General features: G+C 42.6%; 1 protein-coding gene across 5 annotated transcripts in view; it reads left to right on the top strand.

Annotated features, from left to right (window-relative positions):
- The window catches only part of CALN1 (calneuron 1), a 664,605-nt gene extending 654,023 nt beyond the window's left edge, over nt 1-10,582 (top strand). For 3 of the 5 annotated variants that reach the window (XM_045389750.2, XM_045389747.2, XM_045389749.2), the window contains one exon: nt 2,131-10,582. In XM_045389750.2, coding sequence (XP_045245685.1) covers nt 2,131-2,258 — 128 coding nt within the window. In that variant the 3' untranslated portion in view covers nt 2,259-10,582. The remainder of the gene's footprint in view (nt 1-2,130) is intronic. The other 2 variants (XM_045389752.3, XM_045389751.3) reach the window with 1 other exon arrangement.
- The last annotated feature ends 14,782 nt before the right edge of the window (nt 10,583-25,364 follow it).

Below are 25,364 nucleotides of genomic sequence, written 5' to 3'. Positions count from 1 at the left end.
TTCCTTATTTCTTCTTTCTTTGTTCTTTCTTTCTCTCTTTTCTTTCTTTTTCTTTCTCACTTTCTCTTTCTTTGTTCTTTCTTTCTCTCTTTTCTTACTTTTTCTTTCTCTCTTTCTCTTTCTTTCTCTTTCTTTATTTCTTTCTTCTTTCTTTCTTTTGTTCTTTCTCTTCCCTCCCTCCCTCCCTCCCTTCCTTCCTTCCTTCCTTTCTTTCTTTCTTTCTTTCTTTCTTTCTTTCTCTCTCTCTCTCTTTCTCCTTTTGAGCTTGAGTGATTTTTACATTCTTTAAAGGCATGTGGATACAACCTTGACCTTTTTCTTTTGCTATGCAGTCTTCTTTAACAGCTGAATGTAAAGAGCCATCTTCTTCAACACCCCTGATTTAATGTCCCCAACAACACACACACGTACACACACGTACACACACACACACACACACACACCCCTCCTGTCCCCAGCAACTCCATCCTACTCCGGGCCTACTGAATGAAAAACTCTGGAGTGAGTGTTCCTTTTTTTCTCTCTTTCTTTCTCTTTCTTTCTTCTTTTTTTCTTTTTTTCTTTCTCCTTTCTTTGTTTCTTTCTCTCTTTCTCTTTCTCTTTCTTTCTTTGTTTCTTTCTTTCTCTTTCTTTTTTCTTTGTTTTTCTTTCTCTTTCTCTTTCTTTTTTCTTTCTCCTTCCTTCCTTCCTTTCTCTCTCTCTCTCTCTCTCTCTCTCTTCTGCAGGGTCTCACCCCTCTGTGGCCCAGGCTGGAATACAGTGGTGTGACCATAGCTCACCACAGCCTTGCGCAATCCCCACTTCCCCAACGTCAGCAGCATCCCAGCTCTAATGGAGGGCTTGTTAAACACAGATGGGGCCCCCACTCCCAGAGCCTCTGATTCAGCAGATCTGGGGTGGGGGCTGGACAAGAATCTGCCTGTTTTTTTGAGACAGAGTCTTGCTCTGACGCCCAGGCTGGAGTGCAGTAGCATGATCTCAGCTCACTGTAACCTCTGTCTCCCAGGTTCAAGTGATTCTCCTGCCTCAGCCTTCCAGGTAGCTGGGATTACAGGCGTGTGCCACCATACCTGGCTAATTTTTGTATTTTTAGTAGAGATAGGGTTTCACCATGTCGACCAGGCTGGTCTCAAACTCCTGACCTCAGGTGATCTGCCCACCCCAGCCTCCCAAAGTGCTGGGATTACAGGCGTGAGAGCCACCAAACCCAGTCAAGAATCTGCATTTTCAAAAACCTCTCAGTGGCCAAGCATGGTGGCTCATGCCTGTAATCCCAACACTCTGGGAGGCAGAGGCAGGAGGGTGGCTTGAGCCCAGGGGAGTTTGAGATTGTACTGGGCAACATAGCAAGACCCCATCTCTACAAAAATGAAAATTTAAAAAATTAGTCAGGCACAGTGGTGCACACTTGTAGTTCCAGCTACTCAGGAGGCTGAAGTGGGAGGACACCTTGAGCCCAGGAGGTTAAGGCTGCAGTGAGCTACGATAGTACCACCGCACTCCAGCCTGGGAGACAGAGCAATACACTGTCTCAAAAAAAAAAAAAACAAAAAAGCTGTCAAGCTCTCAGCAATGGGGACGCTGCTTGTCCAACGACCCCACCGTAGAACCACTATGTGTGTGTCTGAAATAATGCAAGAAGTCACTTACAGTGATTTGACTAGCAGAACCCAAAAAAACGTCCAGGAAAGGTAAGTAGCACTCAGCTGATCACAGAGATGTAGGGAAGCATCTGAACTTCTGCTCTGTTCCTATCGGCTGCAGACATGGATACAGCAATCACCGGATGATGCCTTTTATGAAACTGACTCTGAAATGTCCCATATTTCCTGGCTCTGAAAGTCATTCTAGCTCTATTCTATCAGAAAGCTGAACATCACATCCATCGTGGTTCTTGTTATAGAAGTTTTCTCATTTCATACCTTTCACCAGAAGGTGTTTTATATTATGCAGTCTCCATGGTAACAGTCCCATAAGTGCCTGTCAACTTGATTTGACCAGTCTCATCCTATAGGACTCACTGCTGGCCTGTTGAGGAAGAGTTGCAACCTATCTCACTGTGTTATTTCTCTCTTCTGTCTTCTCCCAACCCCTCTTCCTTCCTCCCACACCTGCTCCTCCCACCACCAGTGCATTCCCAGAAGCAGAACAGACAGACCTGCGTCCGGAAGAGCCTCATATGCGCCTTTGCTATGGCCTTCATCATCAGCGTCATGCTGATTGCAGCCAACCAGATACTCCGGAGTGGCATGGAGTAGCAGCCTCCCGCCAGCCACACTGTGTTGCAGCTCACCGCGCATGTGCATGCCTGCGGGCAGACTCTTCCTCCACACAGCAGACATGGACCTTTGGACTATGGATGGATGCGGACGATGGAACCGTTCAGTAAAGAACCCAAGGTTGAGTGCAACTGGGGTTGCACTTCAGCTTCATCTCCTTGGCAGGGACACTAAAGGGCTGTCTTCAGTGCTTTAATGGTTTTGTTTTCTAATGCAATAAATAGCCAGGATTTCCGAATTACTGCTTCAACCATCAGTCATAACTCTAGAGAAAAACTTCATCTTCATCTCGGAATTCCAGCGGCCATCCAGGTATAATGGTGAGAGAGCAAGAGAGAGGCATGAACACACAGTCACCTCCACTCCCCATTCTTTCAACCCAAGGGTCAACAGGAGACTCTCTGCTGAGGTCAACCCTCAGTTCCAAGAGGCTGACTTCTGGGTTGCCACAGAAGAGAGGGCTTTCCATCCCACCCTGGCTTCCTTCCTCCATCCAGTGGAGACCCCCCCAAGGCATGAGGGGAAAGCCATTAAGTGAGGTGCAGCCCCTGGCGGTCTTTAGCTGCACCCCTCACCGCTTCCGTTCTTACTGCCTTTTCTAGAGGACTGCCATTGGTAGAGCTGGGGTGCTCTCAGTTTCCGTTGGCACTTGGCTTTCTGTTCCTAGAGCCCATCCCGCACCAGCATTTTGGAACCTGCAGAGAGCCTTTCTCCCAGCTTTGCCGCCTGTGCTGCCATTAGAGAAAAAAAAAAGAAGCGTAATCGTGGGCATCTCTATAACATAGACAGATATATATATTTGGCTTCTTCGTGTGTGATGTCATTCTTCCCTAATCGCTTACACCTAATATAAGCTTGTCCTCCCTCCCACACTCATCCCTGCTTCTTTGGGGCAGGGGTGAGGCAGGTTGAGGGGGAGGGGACTGAGACTGGTGGTGAGGTTTTGACACCCACACCCAGCCATCTGGAGTCATGGAGACCCACCATGTCTCTATGCCAGATGACCTTTGTAAGTTAAGGTCCTTGTGCATCTTACCTTTCCCTTACCTTGGAGTTTGCTTTGTTAGTTAGTCTTCCCCAGCTAAAAAGAGAAATGCAATCCAAAATGGAAAGATGGAGAGATCAAACAACTGTATTTTACATAAGATCTTCTGGCCTTCAGATTCTGCAACTGACTTATTTTCAGGAGGTGGGGGGAAAAGATGTTTATGAGTTTAGCCAACAGAACAGGTAATTTACTCCTGCCTGCAGAATACTTTCGTTGGGGAAGGTAACTGAACCTGAACCAAGGATCTGTTTTCAACTCCATTCCAAGTCTGTAATTTCCTGACTTTTCCTAGATGTCAGCCACTACTACGAATTCAAGCTTGTGTAGTCAGATTAGCCAGTAATCTCTAGATGTAATAGTTCCCTTTGTACTTTTCCAAGCTCAGGTCTTTATTTTGTAATGGAATTACCTTGCTCCTACTTCTTTTGATTACATCCTAAACCTACATGCTTCCCCACTTTCTTCCAGTATCGAGCCACCAGAAGCTTTCTTGTCTCAGTGCAGTGGGTAGGGTTTTTGGTGCATTGTGTGTTCCTGATCTCCCTCCCTGTCTTCCCGCTCAGCTTCCTCCCTACTGCCTTCTCAGACTTGGAGCACCCAAGGTCTCCGATGAGAGTTTTCTCATTCACCTCTGCAAGTGCTCCTGGCAACAGCCTGGGGGCAGCTGTAGAAACTTTCCCTTTGTGGGAGAGTGTGAATATTCCTGATGAGCACAAGTAAAACTAGGGTTTGAGCCATAGTATAGAGGAGGGAGGAGATGTAAGCTCCCAAGAGCCTGGGGGATTGCAGGTCCCTCTGTAAAACTTCCTGGAGTTCAGCCCAGCAAGGCCAGACCAAGGAGGCAGCAACCTGCCTTTCCCCCTTACCTGCCCTGCTGCCTGCACACTGCATGCCTGCCCCTTCTGTCGCTCCCATTGGCTGACTCACTACTGTCCCCTTAGGATTGGAATTCTGAACTAGAACAGGTCCAAATGCAGAATACTAACACATCGATCAACCTCATCCTTAATATCTGCCCTGGGCAGTTTGCCCTCTCCCAGCTGGATTTGGATGGGAGGGCAGAGCAGATCTTGAAGGGATATACTTTCCTATCTTTCCCTGACCCCTGAACCACCAAACCACGTCCTCCTGGGGATAGGGGTGCAGGACCCTAAGTAGACTGGGTAGAAACCCCAGGGATGATTCTTCAAAGCCCCCTCCCCCATGAGAGGGGCCTGAAATGCCGCAGCTGAGGCTGGTCTTCAGGGCAGAAAATGAGTACTTCTTCGAAGGTGGCTTTTCTGCAAGTTCTTCTGCCTCCCGCTGGAGAACAGAGACCCTTCAGGAGGTGGGGGTTAGATTTCATCAGCAGAGAGATTAGCCACTGTGCAGGAGTAGGGAGGAAAAGGAGTTCTGGAGAGGCGCCATCATCCTGTTTTCTACAAAGCCTGCAGGATTCCTTCCCTAACAGTGACCCTTCTTCTCACTCCCAGTGACCTGGAAGCAAGCCCACCCTCCCCAGGAGAAAATCTAAGAGAAGGCATTCCTCTGTGGACTGCTAGAGAAAGACGGCAAGAAGGAAGATGCGGAATTCTTTCTGACAACTTAGGAGTTAACTTCCCACCGTGGTGACCCCCCACGTGGCACCCAGGACACAGTGGGTGGAGACGGCCCTGAGCTAGCAGCATTCCTTAGACTTCAGGAGCTCAGAGTTTGTCCCGGTGACTTGCACCCTGATTGCTTTTCTTGGACAGTTTTGTCTTGGGTATAAGGAAGGCTTCTTTGTCAGGCAGCCAACTCCCAGCCCCATTCACACAAATTTTATGCCAGGGCCCCATGCCAGTCAGTGTCCCCATCATGGTGGCTATGAAGCTAATGGCTGAAGGTTCCAGAAGGTCCTGGTCTCCCATTCCCAAGGGATGCCATGTAGCCCCAGCTGGAGGTGACTTCTGCAGGAATTGAGAGGGAAGAGCCCACCCCTCGCTCTGTCCTCCAGCTAATAGACTTAGGAACCAGTGACCTTGGCTGCCCAACTGTGGGGAGACTGAGGGATTGACAAATGCAGGTTGGCTCATTCTTGCTGCAAGAGCAGATACCCACCCCCCCAGAAAATACAAGTGATGATCAAGAAGGCAGTTTCCTTGGGAGAGAAGGGGAAATGGACCCTGACTCCCTTGATCCCCAAAGAAGCTGTGCCCCACCGTTCCAGATACCAACAAAGCCCCCAAACAGAATGTAGCATCGGAACTATTAGCAGTGGCTTCCAGAATGTGCATGGGTCCCACGTGACTGATCTGACAAAAAAAAGAGGGATATTACCATGGCAACCCTTGCATTCCACCCTGAATTTGCCAAGGCACACAAAAATAGGGAACATTTTCTTGAAGAACACTCCCAGTTCAGCCTGAGTGCAACCTGACTCTCTGCATCTGTATCCTGCTGGGAGAGGCAATTACCCTTAAAGAATCTGGGTGGTTTCTCTGCCTTTTTGTCTTGCATTTGAACTTGTCCTTCTATTTACTCAAGAGAACAGGAGCTACCTGTAAGCTCTGGTATCTCCCCATCCCTACTCCCAGCCCCTTCTCCCAGGGTCCAGAGCCAGGACCCCTTAATCTAGGTAAACAGGCAGAAATATCATCTTGGAAGGCAAACAAGATTTTAAGCCTCCAGTCTTTAAAAGTAACGGTTTGCCTGTTGAGACACACTCTCGCAAGCCAGACGTGTGAACTTTGGTGAACTGAGGTTTACATGTGGTCTTAGGCAAACCCAGTGGTTTCAGAAATGTCTGGGTGTTTTATTTGCAGAGAACAAGATGTGTCTTACGAGTCTCCTTTTTCGATACCTGCCCTGTCTCAAATTTCACTTGACAAATGGTCTACGATCTTGCAGTTATCCCAAAGAGCCTATGAAAAATGAACAGCTGCTTTTGACAGTAATGCCCCTCCCAACTTCCCATTCATAGAATCATAAAGTGGTATGTTTCAGAACTGAGAGGGAAACATTTACCTTTTATTCCAAATGCCTCCTACAAGGCTTAAGTCCAGACTCAGGTCATAAATCAAAGACAGTTTTGCACATTGCTCTTCACCTAAATCTAGCAGTTTCCCTGAGGCCCTGTGAGGGCATGGACAGAAAATGAAGGGTGCAACCACCCAGGACAGCTCCCCGGTTTGGGCTGACCTGGCCTTGTGTGGTCGCATGTCCTGGGATCCATGTTTACTGTGTCCTTGCTCTCCTTCCTTGCAGAAGCCGCTAAGCTCTGCTCCTCCTAACTGCAGGTCTCAACCCCTGTTGGGTCATTTTGCCACACTATTTCTCCAAAGGCCCTAGTCATTACATTTTTCACCGTGTCACCAAGATACAGGGAGGGTCTGGAATTCCCCTGCTAGGAAGGGCCCCTTTTCCTATATCACCGTGATGATACAGATGAACTGAGATTAAACTTTTAGACTTCAGCACATCGCACATCCTGGTTGTATAACCAGGAGGTCTGCAGAGCTGCGACCTGAAGAACATCTGTCTTAAAAGACCTCAAATCAGAACATTCTCATTGGCCTCTTCAGTGATCCCCATGGAGCTAAGAGTCCGCAACCTAAAGGCCTTACCATAGCCATCTTCCCTCCACACCTGATTGCTCAACTGCCCTAGAAGGGGAGAATCTGTCTGAAATAGAAAAGAAGCATTAAGGGCCAGGTGCGGTGGTTCACACCTGTAATCCCAGCGCTTTGGGAGGCCTAGGCAGGTGGATCACTTGAGACCAGGAGTTCAAGACCAGCCTGACCAACATGGTGAAACCCCATCTCTACTAAAAAATAAAAAACAAAAATTAGCCGAGCATGGTGTCGGGCACCTGTAATCCCAGCTACTCTGGAGGGCTGAGGCAGGAGAATCACTTGAACCCTGGAGGCAGAGGCTGCAGTGAGCCGAGATCGCGCCACTGCACCCCAACCTCGGCAACAGAGCAAAACTTCATCTCAAAAAGTAAGTTAAAAAAAGAAGCATTCACCAGCTAAGACTTTTCCATTTAAATTATTTAAAGTGATGGCAACATAGAGGAGAATGAGGGCTGCCTCTTACTGATTCTGTCTCCATGATAATTTGAGTGCCACAACTATTCAGCCTCACTTCATACTTGCTTTGACTAAGTCACTCAGGGGACTGTCCTCAATTTTTTGGCCCTTTTTGGCCCTGGCATAAATAGGTGTATGTTAGTACATTTTGCATTGCTATAAAGGATAATTTATAACACTGGGTAATTTATAAAGAAAAGAGGTTTATTTGGTGCATGGTTCTGCAGGCTGTATGAACAAGGTATCAACATCTACTTGGCTTCTGGTGAAGCCTCAGAAAGCTTTGACTAATGGTGGGAGGTGAAGGGATAGCAGGCACGTCACATGGCAAGAACAGGAGCAAGAGAGAGGAGAGGAGGTGCCAGTCTCCTTAACAACCAGCAACTGCATGAACTAATAAAGTGAGAATTCACTCATTACTACGGGGAGGGCACCGAGTCATTCATGAGGAATCTGTCCCTATGTCCCAAATACCTGCTAGCAGGCCCCACCTCCAGCATTGGAGATCAACATGAAATTTGGAGGGAACAAATATCCAAAGTGTATGATTGGTTTGGAGGAATGAGATCAATTATGCCAACAAGCCAAGCATTTCTCTTAGTATCCTATGGTCATTGGTAATGCATATGGTCACTTTGACAGCTGTGGTTTCTCCTTCATATTCATTTGGGACTCTTTATAGGGTCTCGAGAGACATGATGATATTGTTCAAAATGTCTCCAAGGCAAAATTAATTTCATTTCATTGACTGGAAATATATCACAAAGAATGAGGTTTTTCCAGCCCCACCCACAAGACAGTCCTCTGAAAGTGGAAACGCTCGCCCAGTCACCTGTCCTTACCCTGACCTTGGGGTAGTTCATCAGTTGAGCACACCCCCCATGCCAGGCATAGACTCACCCATCTCTTTTCCTCAGGTGTGATGGGTTGGCTTTCAAACTAGTGCTTCTCACACTGTTAGAAGTTACTGTCCAAGTGGAAAGGATACAGAGGCTGGAATTTTCCGGTGGGATAGAAGAGCAGGCTAATTAGGAAGAAATATTCCAGGGAATGCAAGGTGCAACTGTGATTTTTGCTCCATCCCTGGACCTGAGAGAGACAAAGAAAGTTCTTAAAGGGCTGCAGATGCTGTCCTCTGAAGTTCTTCTCCGGATTGCTGGCCTACTTTGGAAACATGCAGAGCATTGAGTGTCAAGGGGTTGCCCATCAGTCTGATCCACATGACAGGCTCTGTGGATTTCAAGAGCAGGCTGGTAGCTCGCCAGTCCTGGGAGGATGCTGACATCTGTCAAGCCCAGAATGCCTCTCCCAGGGCGCTCAGACCTGTTAAACTGAGGCCAGGAGAGCAGAGGAAAGAACTCAAACTGTGGTTGGTACTACCAGCTGGAGAAAGCCCAGGAGTTAGGACTCTTCCACCCACTATCTAGGTTATGTTGAGTGACATTCCTCCCTGACTTCAGGTTTCTCTAAAGCCAGAGGAAAAGTCAACCAGACAAGCCCTCCCATCTGTTTTGTCTGAAACAAGATGGAGTGAATACTCCCTACTGAGAGGATCTGGATTTCCCCCATGAATTGCACTAGGAACTGGCAGCTCCTTTTTGAACACAAGTCCCAAGAGGCAGTTGTGATAAAGTCTCTCTTTTGGTGTCCGCTGTCTGTAAATGAAACAATGCAAATTGGTGTATGTCAAGTGTGTCATATCTTGCAGGCAAGAGGTTTTGTTTATTCCCTAAGGACTTGCTGACTGGAGGGAGCATCAAAGATGAGCTTTCTGTCTTTGTCTTGGCAAGTGTGAAAATAAAGGGAGTCAGTCACCTCCCCAAAGGCTACGTGAATCAGGAGGAAGTTGGAGGAAACAATGGCAGATTCCAAGAAGAGTTGGGTATTTCTCCATCTGAGAAAGCCTTACTGAAAGCTACTGAATAAAGAGCACAATTTCCAGTTATTTCTTTCTTTCCTTGTTTTTTTTTTTTTTTTTTTTTTTTTTTTCTGGCCACTACAACAGCACTTCCAGCATATGTTGATAGTGGCTTGTAATTATTCCTAATACCGCAGAAAGAAGGTGGTCGTGATCTCTGGTGATTGTGAGGAATTAGATTAAGAGTCCCGGGGCACAGGCCACCTGCGATATTTCTGTAAACGGCTAATGAGGGATGCTGAGTGCTGAGCGGTGCCTGCTTTTGATGTGGCCCACCCATGAGCAGGGAGAGAGGGCAGGAAGAGAGCAACTGCAGGATCCACAAGTCTCTAACCCTTCTGCCCCAGGCAACATAAAACCCTAGATTCTCCTTCTTTTTCCCTCTTCCTAAAGTAGACTGACATCCCAGTAATTGTTTTTCTAACAAACCCTGTTGTTCTCCCTGGGAAAGACCTAGATTGGCCAAGAAAGGATCCTCTCAGCTCCTGGTGGAGAGTTGCACAAGCCAGTGCCTCTCAACTCTCTCCAAGGAAAATTAAAGCATATTTTCTCTTTCTTAGCTCAAAATCAGCTTTCAGGGGTCCTCGAGTGGCTTCTTAGTGGGGTCTGATTTTCTTCCCCAGTTCTGATTCCAGGAAGAAGCTATTTCTCCAAGGACTAACCAAAAACAATGACTTTGGAGAAAAATTAGACTCAGAAAGTCTGTCCAGGCATTGGGTTGGTGAACTGTCATCTGTTGGGTGGGGAGGAGGGTTGCTGTGATTGTAGCAGTCATTAGACTTGGGACATGAGCTGTCTCTCAAAGCACAGTAGTAAATGACTGTATTTTGTATATTGCCCCCAATATGTTGTGTGTAAATAGAAGCACAGCTGGGGATTGATCACGGCCAGGACGATTGGAGCTTGGCAGCTCTCATATCCAGAATAAGCCACTAAGATGGAGCTCATCAATCACCATCTTCCCATTTACCTCATTAGCATCCCATTTTCTCTCATTCAGTATTAGTTGACGATTTCTGCTATTAAGTGATGAGAAAGTCAGCAGACTAGTCAAAAAAGAATCTTTATATAAAATGTACATATTAATATAAATTAACTTAGCATGCAACTTACCAATCAAATGAAGTATATATTATTAATATGTTATCTTAGTGTATAAAGGAAAACTGCCATATTTACCAGATGTTTTCTTTAACCAAACTTGTCTGTAAATATATAATCTGTATAAAAAGAGTCTAATTTACCATTATTTATGCAATAGAAAAAATAAAAGTTTTTTTTCTTTTGACGAGAGATTCCATTCATTATGTGTGGTTTGATTTGCAAATGGGTCAGGAGACTTATTCCTGGGACCCCAAAGGGCAACCAGTCTGTTCAATGACAGCCTGGCATCACCAAGAAGCCACAGGTGAGAAAGCTGCTGCGGGATCTCGCTGTCTGCTGGGATGCTAAAGAGAGATGACTGGCGTTAGGGCAAGTAAGTGGACTGTGGAACATATGGTGAGAATTATGAAGCATCTTCTGGCTAGGGAGCAGACATTATAATTTTAAAAACTTTGCAGACACCCAAGCTAATGGTGTCATCCTTTTGGGATTCCGTTTGCCAAATTCTTCTTAACATTACTTTAAGGCATTGTATAGCTTTTACTTTAGCTTTTGCAAGTTTTAATGTTATTTGAGCTTCTTAGAAATAGAAAAAGACACCTATTTCCTTAAATAAGGAAACGCAGGGTATGAAAAAGTTAAGTGACTTGATTAAGGGCACTAACTGAGATCATGCCCAAAATTTCTTTTCTTTTCTTTTTTTTCTTTTTATTTTTCTTTCTTTTTCTTTTCTTTTCTTTTTTTAGAGACAGGGTCACCCAGGCTGGAGTACAGTGGAGTAATCATAGCTCGCTGCAGCCTCAAACACCTGGGTTCAAGAGATCCTCCCACCTCGGCTTCCTGAGTAGCTGAAACTACAGGTGGGCACCATGATGAATGGCTAATTTTAAAAAATTTTTTTAGAGATGGGGTCTCAGTATGTTGTCCAGGCTGGTCTTGAACTCCTGGGCTCAAGTGATCCTCCTGCCTTGGCCTTCTGAATAGCTGGGACTGCAGGCTCGTCCCATAGCACGCAGCTTATATTTATTTTTAATTTTGGCAGAGACAGGGTCTCACTCTATTGCCCAGACTGGTGTCAAACTCCTGGGCTCCAGTGATCTTCCCACCTCAGTCTCCTGGCTAGCTGGGACTACAGATTCACTGCCCAAATTTGGACCAGAACTTGGCCTCCTGTTTCCAAGAACCATGGAGCATCTCACACTTTTTTCTCTTCTCAAAAATGTTATCTCACATTTTTCCAGATGCCTTGTTTTTAGCCAAAAAAAACTGAGTTTCCAATTGGGTTTTGGATCTTCCAGGATTCTCTCGGGCACCCTGTTTTAAATACTCCATTTTATATACCTTCTCAGGGGTAGCTTATGAGGTGAATTCACTAAGCATCTGTTATTGTTTTAAAAATCCTAAAAATAGAATGTTTCAGGCACAAAGCACACTTTTCTTTATGCTTTTCACCCCATTAAAGAGGCCTCTGGAAAATTCCAGCGAGATGATACTTAGAGGTTATCCTCTCTGATCTGTCGTTTTTCATTTTTGTTATTATAATCTAGCACCTAGTTATGAATATTCTTTTTTTCCGGGCAACTCACCCCAGGAGTTTCCTGTATAACAAACTGCTCACCAGAGCTCTGACCACAGAACTCAGTGTCTCCGAGTCCTGACACACTGAGCTGAGGACAATGAACCCCAAAGACTCATTGTCCAATGTGGGCCCCAACTGGATAATGTCCAAAGTAAAACAAAATTTTCCCTTAAGATGTGAACCTACCTTTCAATCCCACTGAAATTTTTCTTTTTTGTTTTTTGAGACACCGTTTCAGTCATGTTGCCCAGGCTGGAATACAAGGGCGCAATCTCAGCTCACTGCAACCTCCACCTCCCAGGTTCAAGCGATTCTCCTCCCTCAGCCCCCCGAGCAGCTGGGGTTAACAGGCATGCGCCACCATGCCTGGCTAATTTTGTATTTTTAGTAGAGACGGGGTTTCTCCATGTTGGTCAGACTGGTCTCGAACTCCTGACCTCAGGTGATCCACCTGCCTTGGCCTCCCAAAGTGCGGGGATTACAGATGTGAGCCACCATGCCCGGCCAAAATTTTTCCATGATTTCATAGCAAAATGAACTTCAAAGGCTTTTCTTTCACATAAAGGTTTATGGTTCAGCCATGTTCGCGGTTAGAAATGCGTGGATGCTCTGCTGAATCTGGAAGGTCTGCCTGTAGCAAGGGGCTTTGTTTTGAGTGACAAAGGATCAGTACCTTGACTGCTGCAGACCTGAGGCCAAGTTCTGTCTTGCACTCCCTGGTTTTATGATACAGGACGCCTGGGTTTCTTTTCCTTTTCTTTCTTTCTTTTTTTTTTTCCCTTTTTTTTTTTTTTTAAATACAGAGTCTTGCTCTGTCACCCAGGCTGGAGTGCAAGTGGCGTGATCTCGGCTCACTGCAACCTCTGCCTCCTGGGTTCAAGTGATTCTTGTGCCTCAGCCTCCCCAGTAGCTGGGATTTCAGGTGCACACCACCACTGCCTGGCTAATATTTTTGTGTTTTTTGTAGAGACGGAGTTTCGCCATATTGTCCAGGCTGGTCCTGAACTCCTGACCTCAGGTGATCCACCCACCTCGGCCTCCCAAAGTGCTGAGATTACAGGCATGAGCCACCATACCCGGCCCAGGACACCTGGGTTTCATCACCAGGCAGTGCCCTGAGCAGAGGAAACAGCTATGTTCCAGCCTCCTAAGTACACACCTGTAGCTCCTGGTGCTCTGCACCTGGGGCAATGCTCCAGATCCCAAGCATAGGTCAGTGTGTGGCCAGAGGGCCCCTGTGGCTTCAGTGGTCTTTGGTAATCCGTCCTGCAGCTGTGCTCGGATCTGCCTGCCTGCACCAGGCAAGAACCCTGCTCTCATTTTTGAGTTTCCTAGGACCAAGAAGAAAGACGCAGGTACCAACCACCAGGAATCTCCAGAGCCGCATTAAGATGACATGCTGTCTCTGATTCTCTGGGATTCATAGTCCCACTTTGGCTCTTGGGACTTCGGCCTCTCAATCTTTCCCCATCTTTCTTCTCTGCTCTCGGGGTATCTCGAAGTTAGCTGAGCTTCAAAGACCTCTTCCAGGCAGTGGTTCTCAACCATGCTTACACATACAGTTGCCTGGGGAGTTTTTTAAAAAAAGATCACTGTTGGCCAGGCGCACTGCCTCATGCCTGTAATCCCAGCACTCTGGGACGCTGAGACGGGAAGATCTCTTGAGCCCAGGAGTTCAAGATCAGCCTGGGCAATACAGCAAGACCTCCTCCTTCCTCCAAAAATGTTTTTAAAATAGTAGGCCAGGTGCGGTGGCTCACACCTGTAATCCCAGCACTTTGGGAGGCCAAGGCGGGCAGATCACAAGGTCAAGAGATCGAGACCATCCTGGCCAACATGGTGAAACCCTGTCTCTCCTAAAAATAAAAAAATTAGCCAGCGTGGTGGCGTGCGCCTGTAGTCCCAGCTACTCAGGAGGCTGAGGCAGGAGAATTGCTTGAACCCAGGAGGCGGAGGTTGTAGCGAGATGAGATCACGCCACTGCACTCTAGTCTGGCAACAGAGCAAGACTCCATCTCAAAAAAAAAAAAAAAATGTACAGGCATGCACCTGTAGTCACAGCTACTCTGTAGGCTGAGGCAGGAGGATCTCTGAGCCCAGGAGTTCCAGGCTGTAGTGAGCTATGATTGCAGCACTGCACTCCAGCCTGGGTAATGAAATAAGACTCTTTCAATAAAATAAAATAAAATAAAATAAAATAAAATAAAATAAAATAAAATAAAATAAAGTAAAGTAAAATAAAATAAAATACTGAATTGTCTTAGCCTCACCCCCAGATATTCCGTTGTTCTGGGTGACTTCATTGTTCTGGGATGCAGCCTGGACCTCACGGATTTTAGAAGCTCACCTGGAGATTCTAACTGCACAGAGAACCCCGTCTCAACTAAAAATACAAAAAATTAGCCGGGCGCGGTGGCGGGCGCCTGTAGTCCCAGCTACTTGGAGGCTGAGGCAGGAGAATGGCGTGAACCCAGGAGGCGGAGCTTGCAGTGAGCCGAGATCTCGCCACTGCACTCCAGCCTGGGCAACAAAGTGAGACTCCATCTCATAAAAAAAAAAAAAAAGAACTAGGGCAGTGAGTTCCTCCTACTCTTTCTGATTCTTGTGCTTTCCAGGGAAGCAGAACCTGGAACTTGTTAGAAATTAATCTTCTCAGGCCACATCACAGCCTATGCAATCAGAAACTCTGGAGATGCCCAAAGCCACAAGTCCATGGTAATTCTGATGCTCCTCAAGTTTAGGGACCATTGTCTTAGTAACACTTTTTCAGAGTGATGGACATTGAGATCAATACATAACTGCAATTATTATAAGAATCACCAAGTGCCTTATACATGTAAAGATGTCTAGAGCTCACCTCAAACCTACTGAATTTGAATGGAGAATGGTGTGAACCTGGGAAGCGGAGTTTGCAGTGAGCCGAGATCATGCCACTGCACTCCAGCCTACAGAGCGAGACTCTGTCTCAAAAAAAAAGAGCGAGACTCCGTCTCAAAAAAAAAAAGAAAAAGAAAAAGAAAAAGAAAGGAGGCATAGCCTGGCATGGTGGCTCACACCTGTAATCCCAACACTTTAGGAGGCCAAGGTGGGACAATTACTTGAGGTCAGGAGTTCAAGACCAGCCTGGTCAACATAGTGAGACCCTGTCTTCAAAAAATAAAAAATAGCCATGGTAGCTTATGCCTGTAGTCCCAGCTACTCAGGAAGTTGAGGCAGGAGAATCTCTTGAACCTGGGAGGTAGAGGTTACAGTGAGCCGAGATTGCACCACTGCACTCCAGCCTGGGGGACAGAGCAAGACTCCGTCTCAAAAAAATAAAATTAAAATAAAGTTGTATTGGCACACCCTTATAGTCCCCGCTACCTGAGAGGCTGAGGCAGGAGAATTGCTTGAGCCCAGGAGTTTGACGCTGCAATGAGCTTCTATCACACCACTGCCCTCCAGCTTAGGTGACAGACCTAGGCCCCATCTGAAAAAAGAGAAAAAAAAAAAAAGAAAGAAAGAAAAGAAAACACAAAGAGCAGCCTCAAAAAGCAAAGGAAAAGCAGCAAGATTCCCCAAGAGGTGGAGGGATGGAGATGCTGAGCCTCCTGTGCATATGTGAACCTCGATGGGGCAGCTGGCAGAGCCCTGCTATTCCCCAGGTGTCTTGGGCAGAAAGTCCAGCATTCCAGAAGGCAGTGTCAGACCAGGCATGAGTGCACCGTCCCAGAGAAGGGCTCAGTATGTGTCTCCTTCAGCCTCAACTCTTCCCAGCCTTCTGGAATAAAGAGGACCCAACTTGACCCTCCATGTATTTGAACCTCTGACGTACAGGAACCACATGGAATGGTTTGTGCATTTGCTCCTCCCTCTGTATAAGCCTCTATGCACCGATAACCCCATGGAATGGCTTCTTCTTGGTTGGTGTCTCTCCAGTGCCAGTCTCTGGTCCCTCCACTAGCCTTCTCCTCTGAGGATGAAGTGTCCAGTCTAGAAAACTGAATATGGGGCCGGGTGCAATGGCTCATGCCTGTAATTCCAGCACTTTGGGAGACCGAGGCAGGTGGATCACTAGGTCAGGAGTTCAAGACCAGCTTCACCAACATGGTGAAACCCCATCTCTACTAAAAATACAAAAATTAGCTTGACATGGTGGCGGGCACCTCTAATCTCAGCTACTCGGGAGGCTGAGGCAAGAGAATCTCTCCAAGTTGAACTCATGTGGTTTTGCTCCTTAACTTGAGTTTTCTCTAAGATTTCTGGAAGACCTTATAGCTCTGTCTTCAGCAATCTCTGCTGGTTGCTTATTTTGATTCTAGGAAACTTTAAGGTAATCTATCCTATTAAACCCAAATAGAATGTTGGCAAGAGTTTTAGCATCAGCCCCAAGCAAAGAATAGTTTATCTTGCCTGAGAAGTATAAAATCAAATATCCATGTCAATGGAGGGAATCTTCTTTGCTTGGCTTTCAGAATAAAATATGCTTTGAACTCCTTTACTGGAGGAAATAAAAAATAAATAAAAATAAAAGCAAAATGTCTTCAGTTGAATCACTTTGGAAAAACCACTGCCCCAGCCTTCTCTCAGCAAGCTTGGAGGCTTCAGAATTTTTATGAGAGTGTCTCAGCATTGAGCTATTTTCCAAGTGTAACTACGTATTAACACCTGTCACCATATTGAAATACCTGAGAATCAGTTTATACTCACTTGTCAGGACGGAAACCTTTAGTGTAAAAACTGATGAGACATATGAGAGAGCCTCACAACACAACTTGATTAGTTTCCAAATATATTTTAGCAGAACCACAGAGATTTATATACCCACAGGGATTAGAACCTGGCTCTTCCTGACAAGCCCGTTCTTGCCTGCCACTCCATGAAGCAAAGAGGGACAGCTATTCTCAGGAAATATCTTCTATTTTTCCATCAGTGGTAATTTTCTCTGTGCTCTTCCTTACTTTATCATTTATTTGTGGTGTAAAGGCCATTCAAGAAGGTATAAGCAGGTTGGGCATGGTGGCTCATACCTGTAATACGGAAAGCCAAGGTGAGAGGATTGTTTGAGGCTAGGAATTCAAGACCAGCCTGCGCAACATAGTGAGGCTCCGTCTCTGCAAAACAAATTCTTTATAATTAGCTGGGCATGGTGGTGTGCACCTGTAGTTCCAGTTATTTGGGAGACTGGGCAGGAGGTTTGCTTGAGCCCAGGTGTTAGGGCTTGCAATGAGCTGTGATTGTACCACTGCACTCCAGCCTGAGTGACAGAGCAAAACCCTGTCTGCAAAATAACTAAATGAAGTTAAAATATAATGCTTCATTATATTATTATTATATATTATTTTTCTTTCCTATGTTTCCATTAAAATGATCTTGAAGATGTACAAATAAAGGGACAAAATTCAACACTGGAAACCAAAGATAAAAGTTTAGAAGAAAATTTCTGATAACCACAGAACCAGAAAGAAATTCAACGGATGATTAACTTAAATGCTACCTTCTGAACCATAGTAATTCTGCCAAGCTACAACAACCAATGGGGAGTCTACAGCCAGCTTAAAATAGAACAGCCTACATCTTTCCTTTCTGACATAGTAAGTGCCCTTTCCTTTCCTTTACTGCCCATGTCTGTGGTTTTTGGAAAATCAGAAGCCCTCTATCCTAGAGATATCCGCTATTCTTTCCTTGACTTCATCTGAGGAACACAGCCTAGGGCCTAACAGCTAATTTCTCATCAATACCAAGAAGGTCAAAAGCTGTTAGGATGACATACTCAACATGCTGAAAGGAAATAAAACACTGTGAACCAAGAATTTTATATCAAGCAAAACTAAAGTCAATATAAATGCATGTTTTGTTTGTAACTCTTTTTTCTGTCTGATCAAAAACACAACTCATAAAGTAAGAATTATAAATCTATGTTAAATGGGCACATAAAATATAAAGGTGTAATCTGTGAAAATAACAGCATAGAGGAAATGGACCAGACTTAGATGGATTTGTTTACAGGTTAGTTCTACCAATATTTAAGGTAAAAATTCTAACAATTCTCTGCCATCTCTTTCAGAAGGCAGAAGCAGAGGGAATACTTCCTAACTCATTCTATAGGACCAGCATCACCCTAATATCAAAACAAAGCAAAGATATTACAATCAAAAAGACCAACTCATAACTTTCATGAAGATAGATGCAGAAATTCTCAAAATAATTAGCCAGTGTAATCCACCAATGTGTAAAAAGAATTATACACCACAATCAAGTGGAATTTATCCAAGTTACGCAAAGCTGGCTCAGTATTTGAAAAATCAGCTAATGTAATCCATCACATCACTTTCTAAAGAAGAAAAAGTTAAAATAAAACAGATGTTGGCAAGGTTGCAGAGAAAAGCTAATTCTTATACACTATTGGTGGGAAAGTAAATTACTTCAGCCACTGTGGAAAGCACTTTGGAGATTTCTCAAATAACTTAAAATGAACTACCATTCAACCCAGCAATCCCATAACTGGGTGTATACCTAAAGGAAAATAAATCATTCTACCAGAAAGACATCTGCGCCCGTATGTTCATCACAGCACTATTCACAATAGCAAAGACATGGAATCAACCTAGGTGCCTGTCAGTGGTGAACTGGATAAAGAAAATGTGATATATATACATCACGGAATACTATGCTGCATTAAAGAATGAAATTATGTCCTTTGTAGCCACATGGATGCAGCTGGAGGCCATCATCTTAAGTGAATTAATGCAGGAACAGAAAACCAAATACCACGTATTCTCAATTATAAGTAGGAGCCAAAACATTGGGTACACATGGAGATAAATGTGGGAACAGTAGACACTGGGGACTACTGGAGGGGGACACGGCTGAAAATCTACCTATTGGGTACTATGCTCACTACCTGGGTGATAAGCTCGTTCATACCCCAAACATTAGCTTCATGAAATATACCCATGTAACAAACCGGCACATGTACCTTCTGAACCTAAAATAAAAGTTTAAATTATAAAACAATAATGATAAAACAAAATAAATCAAACCAGGAGATTGAATTACCTTTCACCTATAGATGAAGACCTATTCCTGTACATGGCCAGCTATTAGGAGATCCAGTGTGGTCAAAGCATTTCTAATTTCTCAACATCCACCAGATCCTCAGCCTCACAACATGAATTATTTTTAGTATGTGGGGTTTTTGTCTGGGGGAGGCAGCATTACGATAACTATTAGTTCGAGTTTCATAGATAGCAATAAAATCCATTTGGTAACAACTAGTTTATTATTATTAAATAAAATATTTTTACTATAGGCGCTATTTATAGTGTTTAAATAAACTACATTCTAAATGTTAAAAAAAGAAAATTACAAGTTTATATCAGTAGATGTAGAGAAAGCATTTGACAAAATCCAATATCTATTGATCATAAAAACTCTCAGTAAACTAGAAATAAAAAGGAATTTCCTCAATGTGATAAATACTACCTACAAAACACCTACATCTAACATCATACTTACTGATGAGACACATGAGGCTTTCCCACTAAGATCAGGAACAAGGCAAGGATACCCCTTCCCACCACTGCTTTTCAACATCATACTACAAATCGTACCTAATGTAATAAAGCATAAAAAGGAAATAAAAGGTATACTGATTGGTAAGAAAGAAATGAAACTGTCTTTATTCACAGATGGCATGATAGTCTAAGAAGAAAATCTGAAATAACTGACAAAAACAACTCTTGGAGCTAATAAATGATTATAGCAAGGGTGCAGGATACAAGATTAATATACAAAATATCAATCACTTTCCTACATACCAGCAATAAACAAGTGGAAACTGGTATTAAAAACACAATGCCACTTTCATTATTACCCCCCAAAATAATATACAGCAAAGTATGTATAGGATCAATGTGAGGAAAACTACAAAACTCTAATGAAAGAAATCAAATAATAGCTAAATAAATGGAGAGTCATTCCATGTTCATAGACAGAAAGATTAAATACTGTCAAGATGTCAGTTCTTCCCAACTTGATCTATAGCATCAATGCAATTCCAATCAAAATCACAGCCAATTATGTTGTGATGTTGACAAACTGGTTTTACAATTTATTATGAAGAAGCAAAAAACTCATAGTGGCCACCACATTATGAATTGAGAAAAAGTTGGAGGACTGGCAGTACCTAGCTACAATAATCAAGATTGTATGGTATTAACTAAAAAAAAGACAAATAGATTTCTAGAACATAATAGAGAGCTCATAAATAGACCCACATAAATATAGTCAACCTTTCTTTTAAAAAGGAGCAAAAACAATTAACATGGAGGAAAAAAATAGTCTTTCAGCAAGTGGTGCTAGAACAACAGGACACCTACATGCAAAAACAACAAAAAAGAATCTAGTCACAGACTTTACACTATTCACAAAAACTAACTTCAAATGGATCACAGGCCTAAATGTGAAAGACAAAACTATAAAATTCAAGGAGAAAACATATGAGAAAATCTAGATGACCTTGGGTTTAGCAGTGACTTTTTACATACAATATCAAAGGCACAATCCATAAAAGAAAGAAATGATAAGCTGAACTTCATTAAAATTAAAATTTATACTCTGTGAAAGGCACTGTCAAAAGAATGAAAGAAGTCACAGACTAGAAGAAAATATTTGCAAAAGACATTTAATAAAGGACTATTATCCAAAGCATACAAAGAATTTTTAAATGCAACAATAAGAAAACAAACAACCCAATTAAAAAAGAGACAAATACCTCAAAAGATACCTCCCAAAAACAAATATACAGATGGAAAATAAGGATATGAAAAGATGTTCACATCGTATGTCATCATGGAAATGCAAATTAAAATAATGAGATACCACTAACCTATAAGAATAGCTCCAATCCAGAATATTGACAACATCAAGAATGTGAAGGAAAAAAATTTTCATTCATTGCTGGGAGGAATGAAAAATGGTACAATCACTTTGGAAGGCAGTTAGGCAGTTTTTTACAAAACTAAACATACTCTTGCCATATGATTCAGGAATCTTGTTTCTTCGAATTTAACCAAAGGAGGTGTAAATTTATGTCCACTCAAAAACCTGCATATGAGGGTTTATAGCAGCTTCATTCATAGTTGGAAAGACATGGAAGCAGCCACGATCTCCTTCAATAGGTGAGTGAATAAATAAACTGTGGTACATCCAGGCAATGGAATATTATTCAGTATTTTAAAAAATGAGTTAGCAAGCCATAAAAAGATACGAAGACACCTCACGTGCATGTTACTATAGTAAATGAAAGAAGCAAAACTGGAAAGACTATATACTGTATTATTGCAATTATATGACAATCTAAAACAAGGCAAAACTATGGAAACCATAAAAAGATCAGTAGTTGCCAGGAATTAAAGAGAAGATAGCAATGAATAGGGAAGGCATAGAGGATTTTTAGGGCAAACATCCAAAACCATAGATTATACAACACCAAGAATGAATCCTCATATACGCTATGGACTTTGGGTGATAATGATGTGTCCATGTAAGTTCATCAAGTGTAAGAAATATGTCACTCTTTTAGGGATGTTGATAATGGGAAATTCTGTGCATGTGTGAGGGCAGGGGATAAATAGAAAATCTTTGTACCTTTCACTCAGTTTTGCTGTGAACTTAAAACTGCTCTAAAGTAATAAGTCTTAAAAAAAAAAAAAAGGTGATGGGGAGTGACACAAGCACGATGGCAGAATAGGAGTTTTCAGCTCTCATTCACCCACAGGAACACTGATTTTGACAACCACCCACAGATGAGAGTCCATTTGTGAGAGCCTGGGAGTCCAGCAGAGAGGTCCCAGCACCTCACTGGAGCAAAAAAACTGAAAATAGATGCACCGAAAAGGGTAAGAAGAACAATTTCACTTTACTCACGTCACCACACCCCCAAGGCAGCACAGTTCAGTGCCAAAGAACTCCTTGGCCTCTAGTTTCTCCCACAGGGGAAAGCAAAAACATAGTGAGTGTCTGTTTTCCCCAACCATGTGGGATGCTGTCCAAGATGTCCACTTCTTTTTTGTCTCATCCAGAACATGAAGGGGATTGGCACAGCCAAATAGTCTGGGACCAGATAAGAGCAATAATAAGAGACAGGGGCTCAAAGCATCTGGGACACAGAACTCAACAAAAGGCTGTTGTTTCTGCTAACTACCTCACATTTTTCTCCAGCAAGAGGCCCACCCATGAACATAGCTGGGACACAGCACCTGGAGATTTCCCCAACTAACTCATGCACTCACCCAGTATTTCATGTACCCTTCTTTTCCCACAGCTGATACCCTGAGTGCATTCCCACTGATAGCACACTCAAGCATCTGCAGGTCATGCACAAGCACAGATAGACAACTGTCTCAGCCCTGCTAGATTGCGAAAAGGCATTTAACCTTGGATACTTTTGAGAACTGCCCAGGGAAAAATAAACAGGACACTCTCAGCACCCAGCCTGCCTTTGCATAATTGAAAGAAGGCATACAATCCTAAGACCTTCTCCTCAAGAGACAGCAAGAGGACTAGAGTATATCAATGAAAATGTCTGAGAGACCCCCAAATTACAAGTCGGGCTGACTGGTGAAGGTTTTTCTCTTCTAAAGCCAGTCATTAAAGACTGGATGAGGTTACTTCTTCTTCATATGTGAATACAGCAATGCAAGACTTCAAGAAACATGAAAAAATCAGTGAACGAAATCATCACCAAAGAAACTCAATAATAGTCCATTAACTGAGCCTATAGAAATGGATATCTCAAAACTGTCTGACAAAGAATTTAAAATAATTGTTTTAAAGGGCTCAGTGAGCTACAAAAGAACACAGATAAACAACTTAATGAAATCAGGAAATCAATACATAAACAAAATAAGTTCAGCAAAGAAAAATTATTAAAGAGAACCAAACACAAAATCTAGAGGAGAAGAATACAATAGGAGAAATGAAAAATGCAATAGAGAACTTCAACAGCAGATTCCACCAAGTAAAAGAAAGAATCCATGAATTCAAAGCCAGATAATTTGAAATTATCCAGTCAGAGATGACAAAAGAAAAAAAAGAATAAAAAAGAATGAGGAAAGCCTATGAGATTTAAGAGACACCATCAAGCAAACATATATATAGAGAGAGCTACATATTACAGTATATATATAGCTATATATATATTGCAGTATATATATAGTTGTATATATTGCAGAATATATATATATAAGAATATATATATATTATATATATAATATATAATATATATATATATAATATATATATATATATATAATATATATATTGCAGAAACCTAAGAAGAAGAGGTAGGGGCAGAAAACTTATTTAAAGAAATAGTGACTGAACACTTCCCAAATCTTGAGAGGGATATAGACATTCAGCCTCATGAAGTTCAAAGCTGCCAAACTATATCAACACAAAGAATATTTACTGAGGCACATAATAATTAAATTACCAAAAGTCAAAGACAGAATTTTGAATGTAGCCAGCAAGAGAAAAGCAAATGATCACATAGAAGGAGAACCTCCATAAGGCTATTAGTCAATTTCTCAGCAGAAATCTTGCAGGCTTGGAGAGAGTGGGATAACATTTTAAAGTGCTGAAAGGAAAAAAAAAAAAATCTGTCAACCAAGAATACTATACCCAGAGATACTTTCCTAGACAAACTGAAGGTGAGGAAGTTAATTGCCACTCTATCTGCCTTACAAAATAATATTAAAGGGAATTCTTCAACTTGAAATTTAAAAAAGCTAACTAGTAACATGAAAACATAAGAAAATATAAAACCCGGCCGGGCGCGGTGGCTCAAGCCTGTAATCCCAGCACTTTGGGAGGTCGAGACGGGCGGATCACGAGGTCAGGAGATCGAGACCATCCTGGCTAACACGGTGAAACCCCGTCTCTACTAAAAAAAAAAATACAAAAAACTAGCCGGGCGAGGTGGCTGGCGCCTGTAGTCCCAGCTACTCGGGAGGCTGAGGCAGGAGAATGGTGTAAACCCGGGAGGCGGAGCTTGCAGTGAGCTGAGATCCGGCCACTGCGCTCCAGCCTGGGCGACAGAGCGAGACTCCGTCAAAAAAAAAAAAAAGAAAATATAAAACCCACTGGTAAAGGTAAGTATATAGTTAATTCAGAATACTCTAATACTTTAATGGTGGTGTGTAAATCACTTTAAACTCTAGAATAAAGCTGAAAGTAACTAGAGCTACAACAATTTGCCAAAGGACATACAATATAAAACGATGTAAATTGTGACACTAATAACTTAAAAATTTGGCAGAAATAAATAAATGTTTTTGTGTGTAATCAAATTAAGTTGTTATCAGCTTAAAATATACTGTTATAACTATAAAATGTTTTATATATGCTTAATAGTAACTACAAAGAAAAAACCTCTACTTAGATACACACAAAAAAATCAGAGGAATAAAAGCATAACCCTAGAAAAAATTATCAAATCACAAAGAAAAACAGCAAGAGGGGCATAACGAACAAAGGAACACCAAATCAATAGAAAAACAATTAACAAAAGGCAATAGTAAATTCTTACCTATCAATAATTACTTTAAATGTAAATGGATTTAATTCACAGAAACACAGAGTGATTGACCGGCTAAAACACCATATCCAACTATAACTACCTGCAAGAGACTTACTTCACCTTTAAGGACACACATAGACAGAAAGTGAGTGGATAGAACAGCTTATTCTACACAAATCGTAACCAAAAGAGAGAAGGTTTGGCTGTCTTATATCAGACAAAATAGATTTTAAATCAAAAAGTGTTATAACAGCTAATGAAGCTCAGTGTGTAATACTAAAAGGATTAATCCATCAAGAGGTTATACTAACTTTAAATATATATGTACTCAACACTGGAACACATAAATATATAAAGCAAATATTAATAGAACTGAAGAGAGAAATAGACAACAATACAATAATAGTAGGGAACCTCAGCACCCAACTGTAAACAATGTATAGACCATCCAGACTGAAAATTCTGTAGGGAAACAACAGATTGGAATACACTACATACCAAGTGGACCAAACAGACATGTACAGAACATTTCATACAATAGCAGCAGACTACACATTTTTCTTACGTGTACACAGACCATCTCTGGTATAGATCATATGTCGAGCACAAAACAAATCTTAACAAATTTAAGAGGAGTGAAATTATAGCAATTATCTTTTTTGATATAAAACTAAAAGTCAGTATCAAGAGAAAAGTTTGAATTTTCACAAATGCGTGTAAACAACATATTCCAGAACAACAAGTAGGTTAAAGAAGAAAGCAAAGGGTAAATCAAAGAATACTTTTAGACAAACAAAAATGGAAATACAACATGCCAACTTATGG

The sequence above is a fragment of the Macaca fascicularis genome, chromosome 3 (genome assembly GCF_037993035.2).
Source record: "Macaca fascicularis isolate 582-1 chromosome 3, T2T-MFA8v1.1".
NCBI classification, from domain to species: Eukaryota; Metazoa; Chordata; class Mammalia; order Primates; family Cercopithecidae; genus Macaca; species Macaca fascicularis.
Note: the sequence above shows the minus strand (reverse complement) of the source record. Positions and strands in the feature narration are given on the sequence as shown.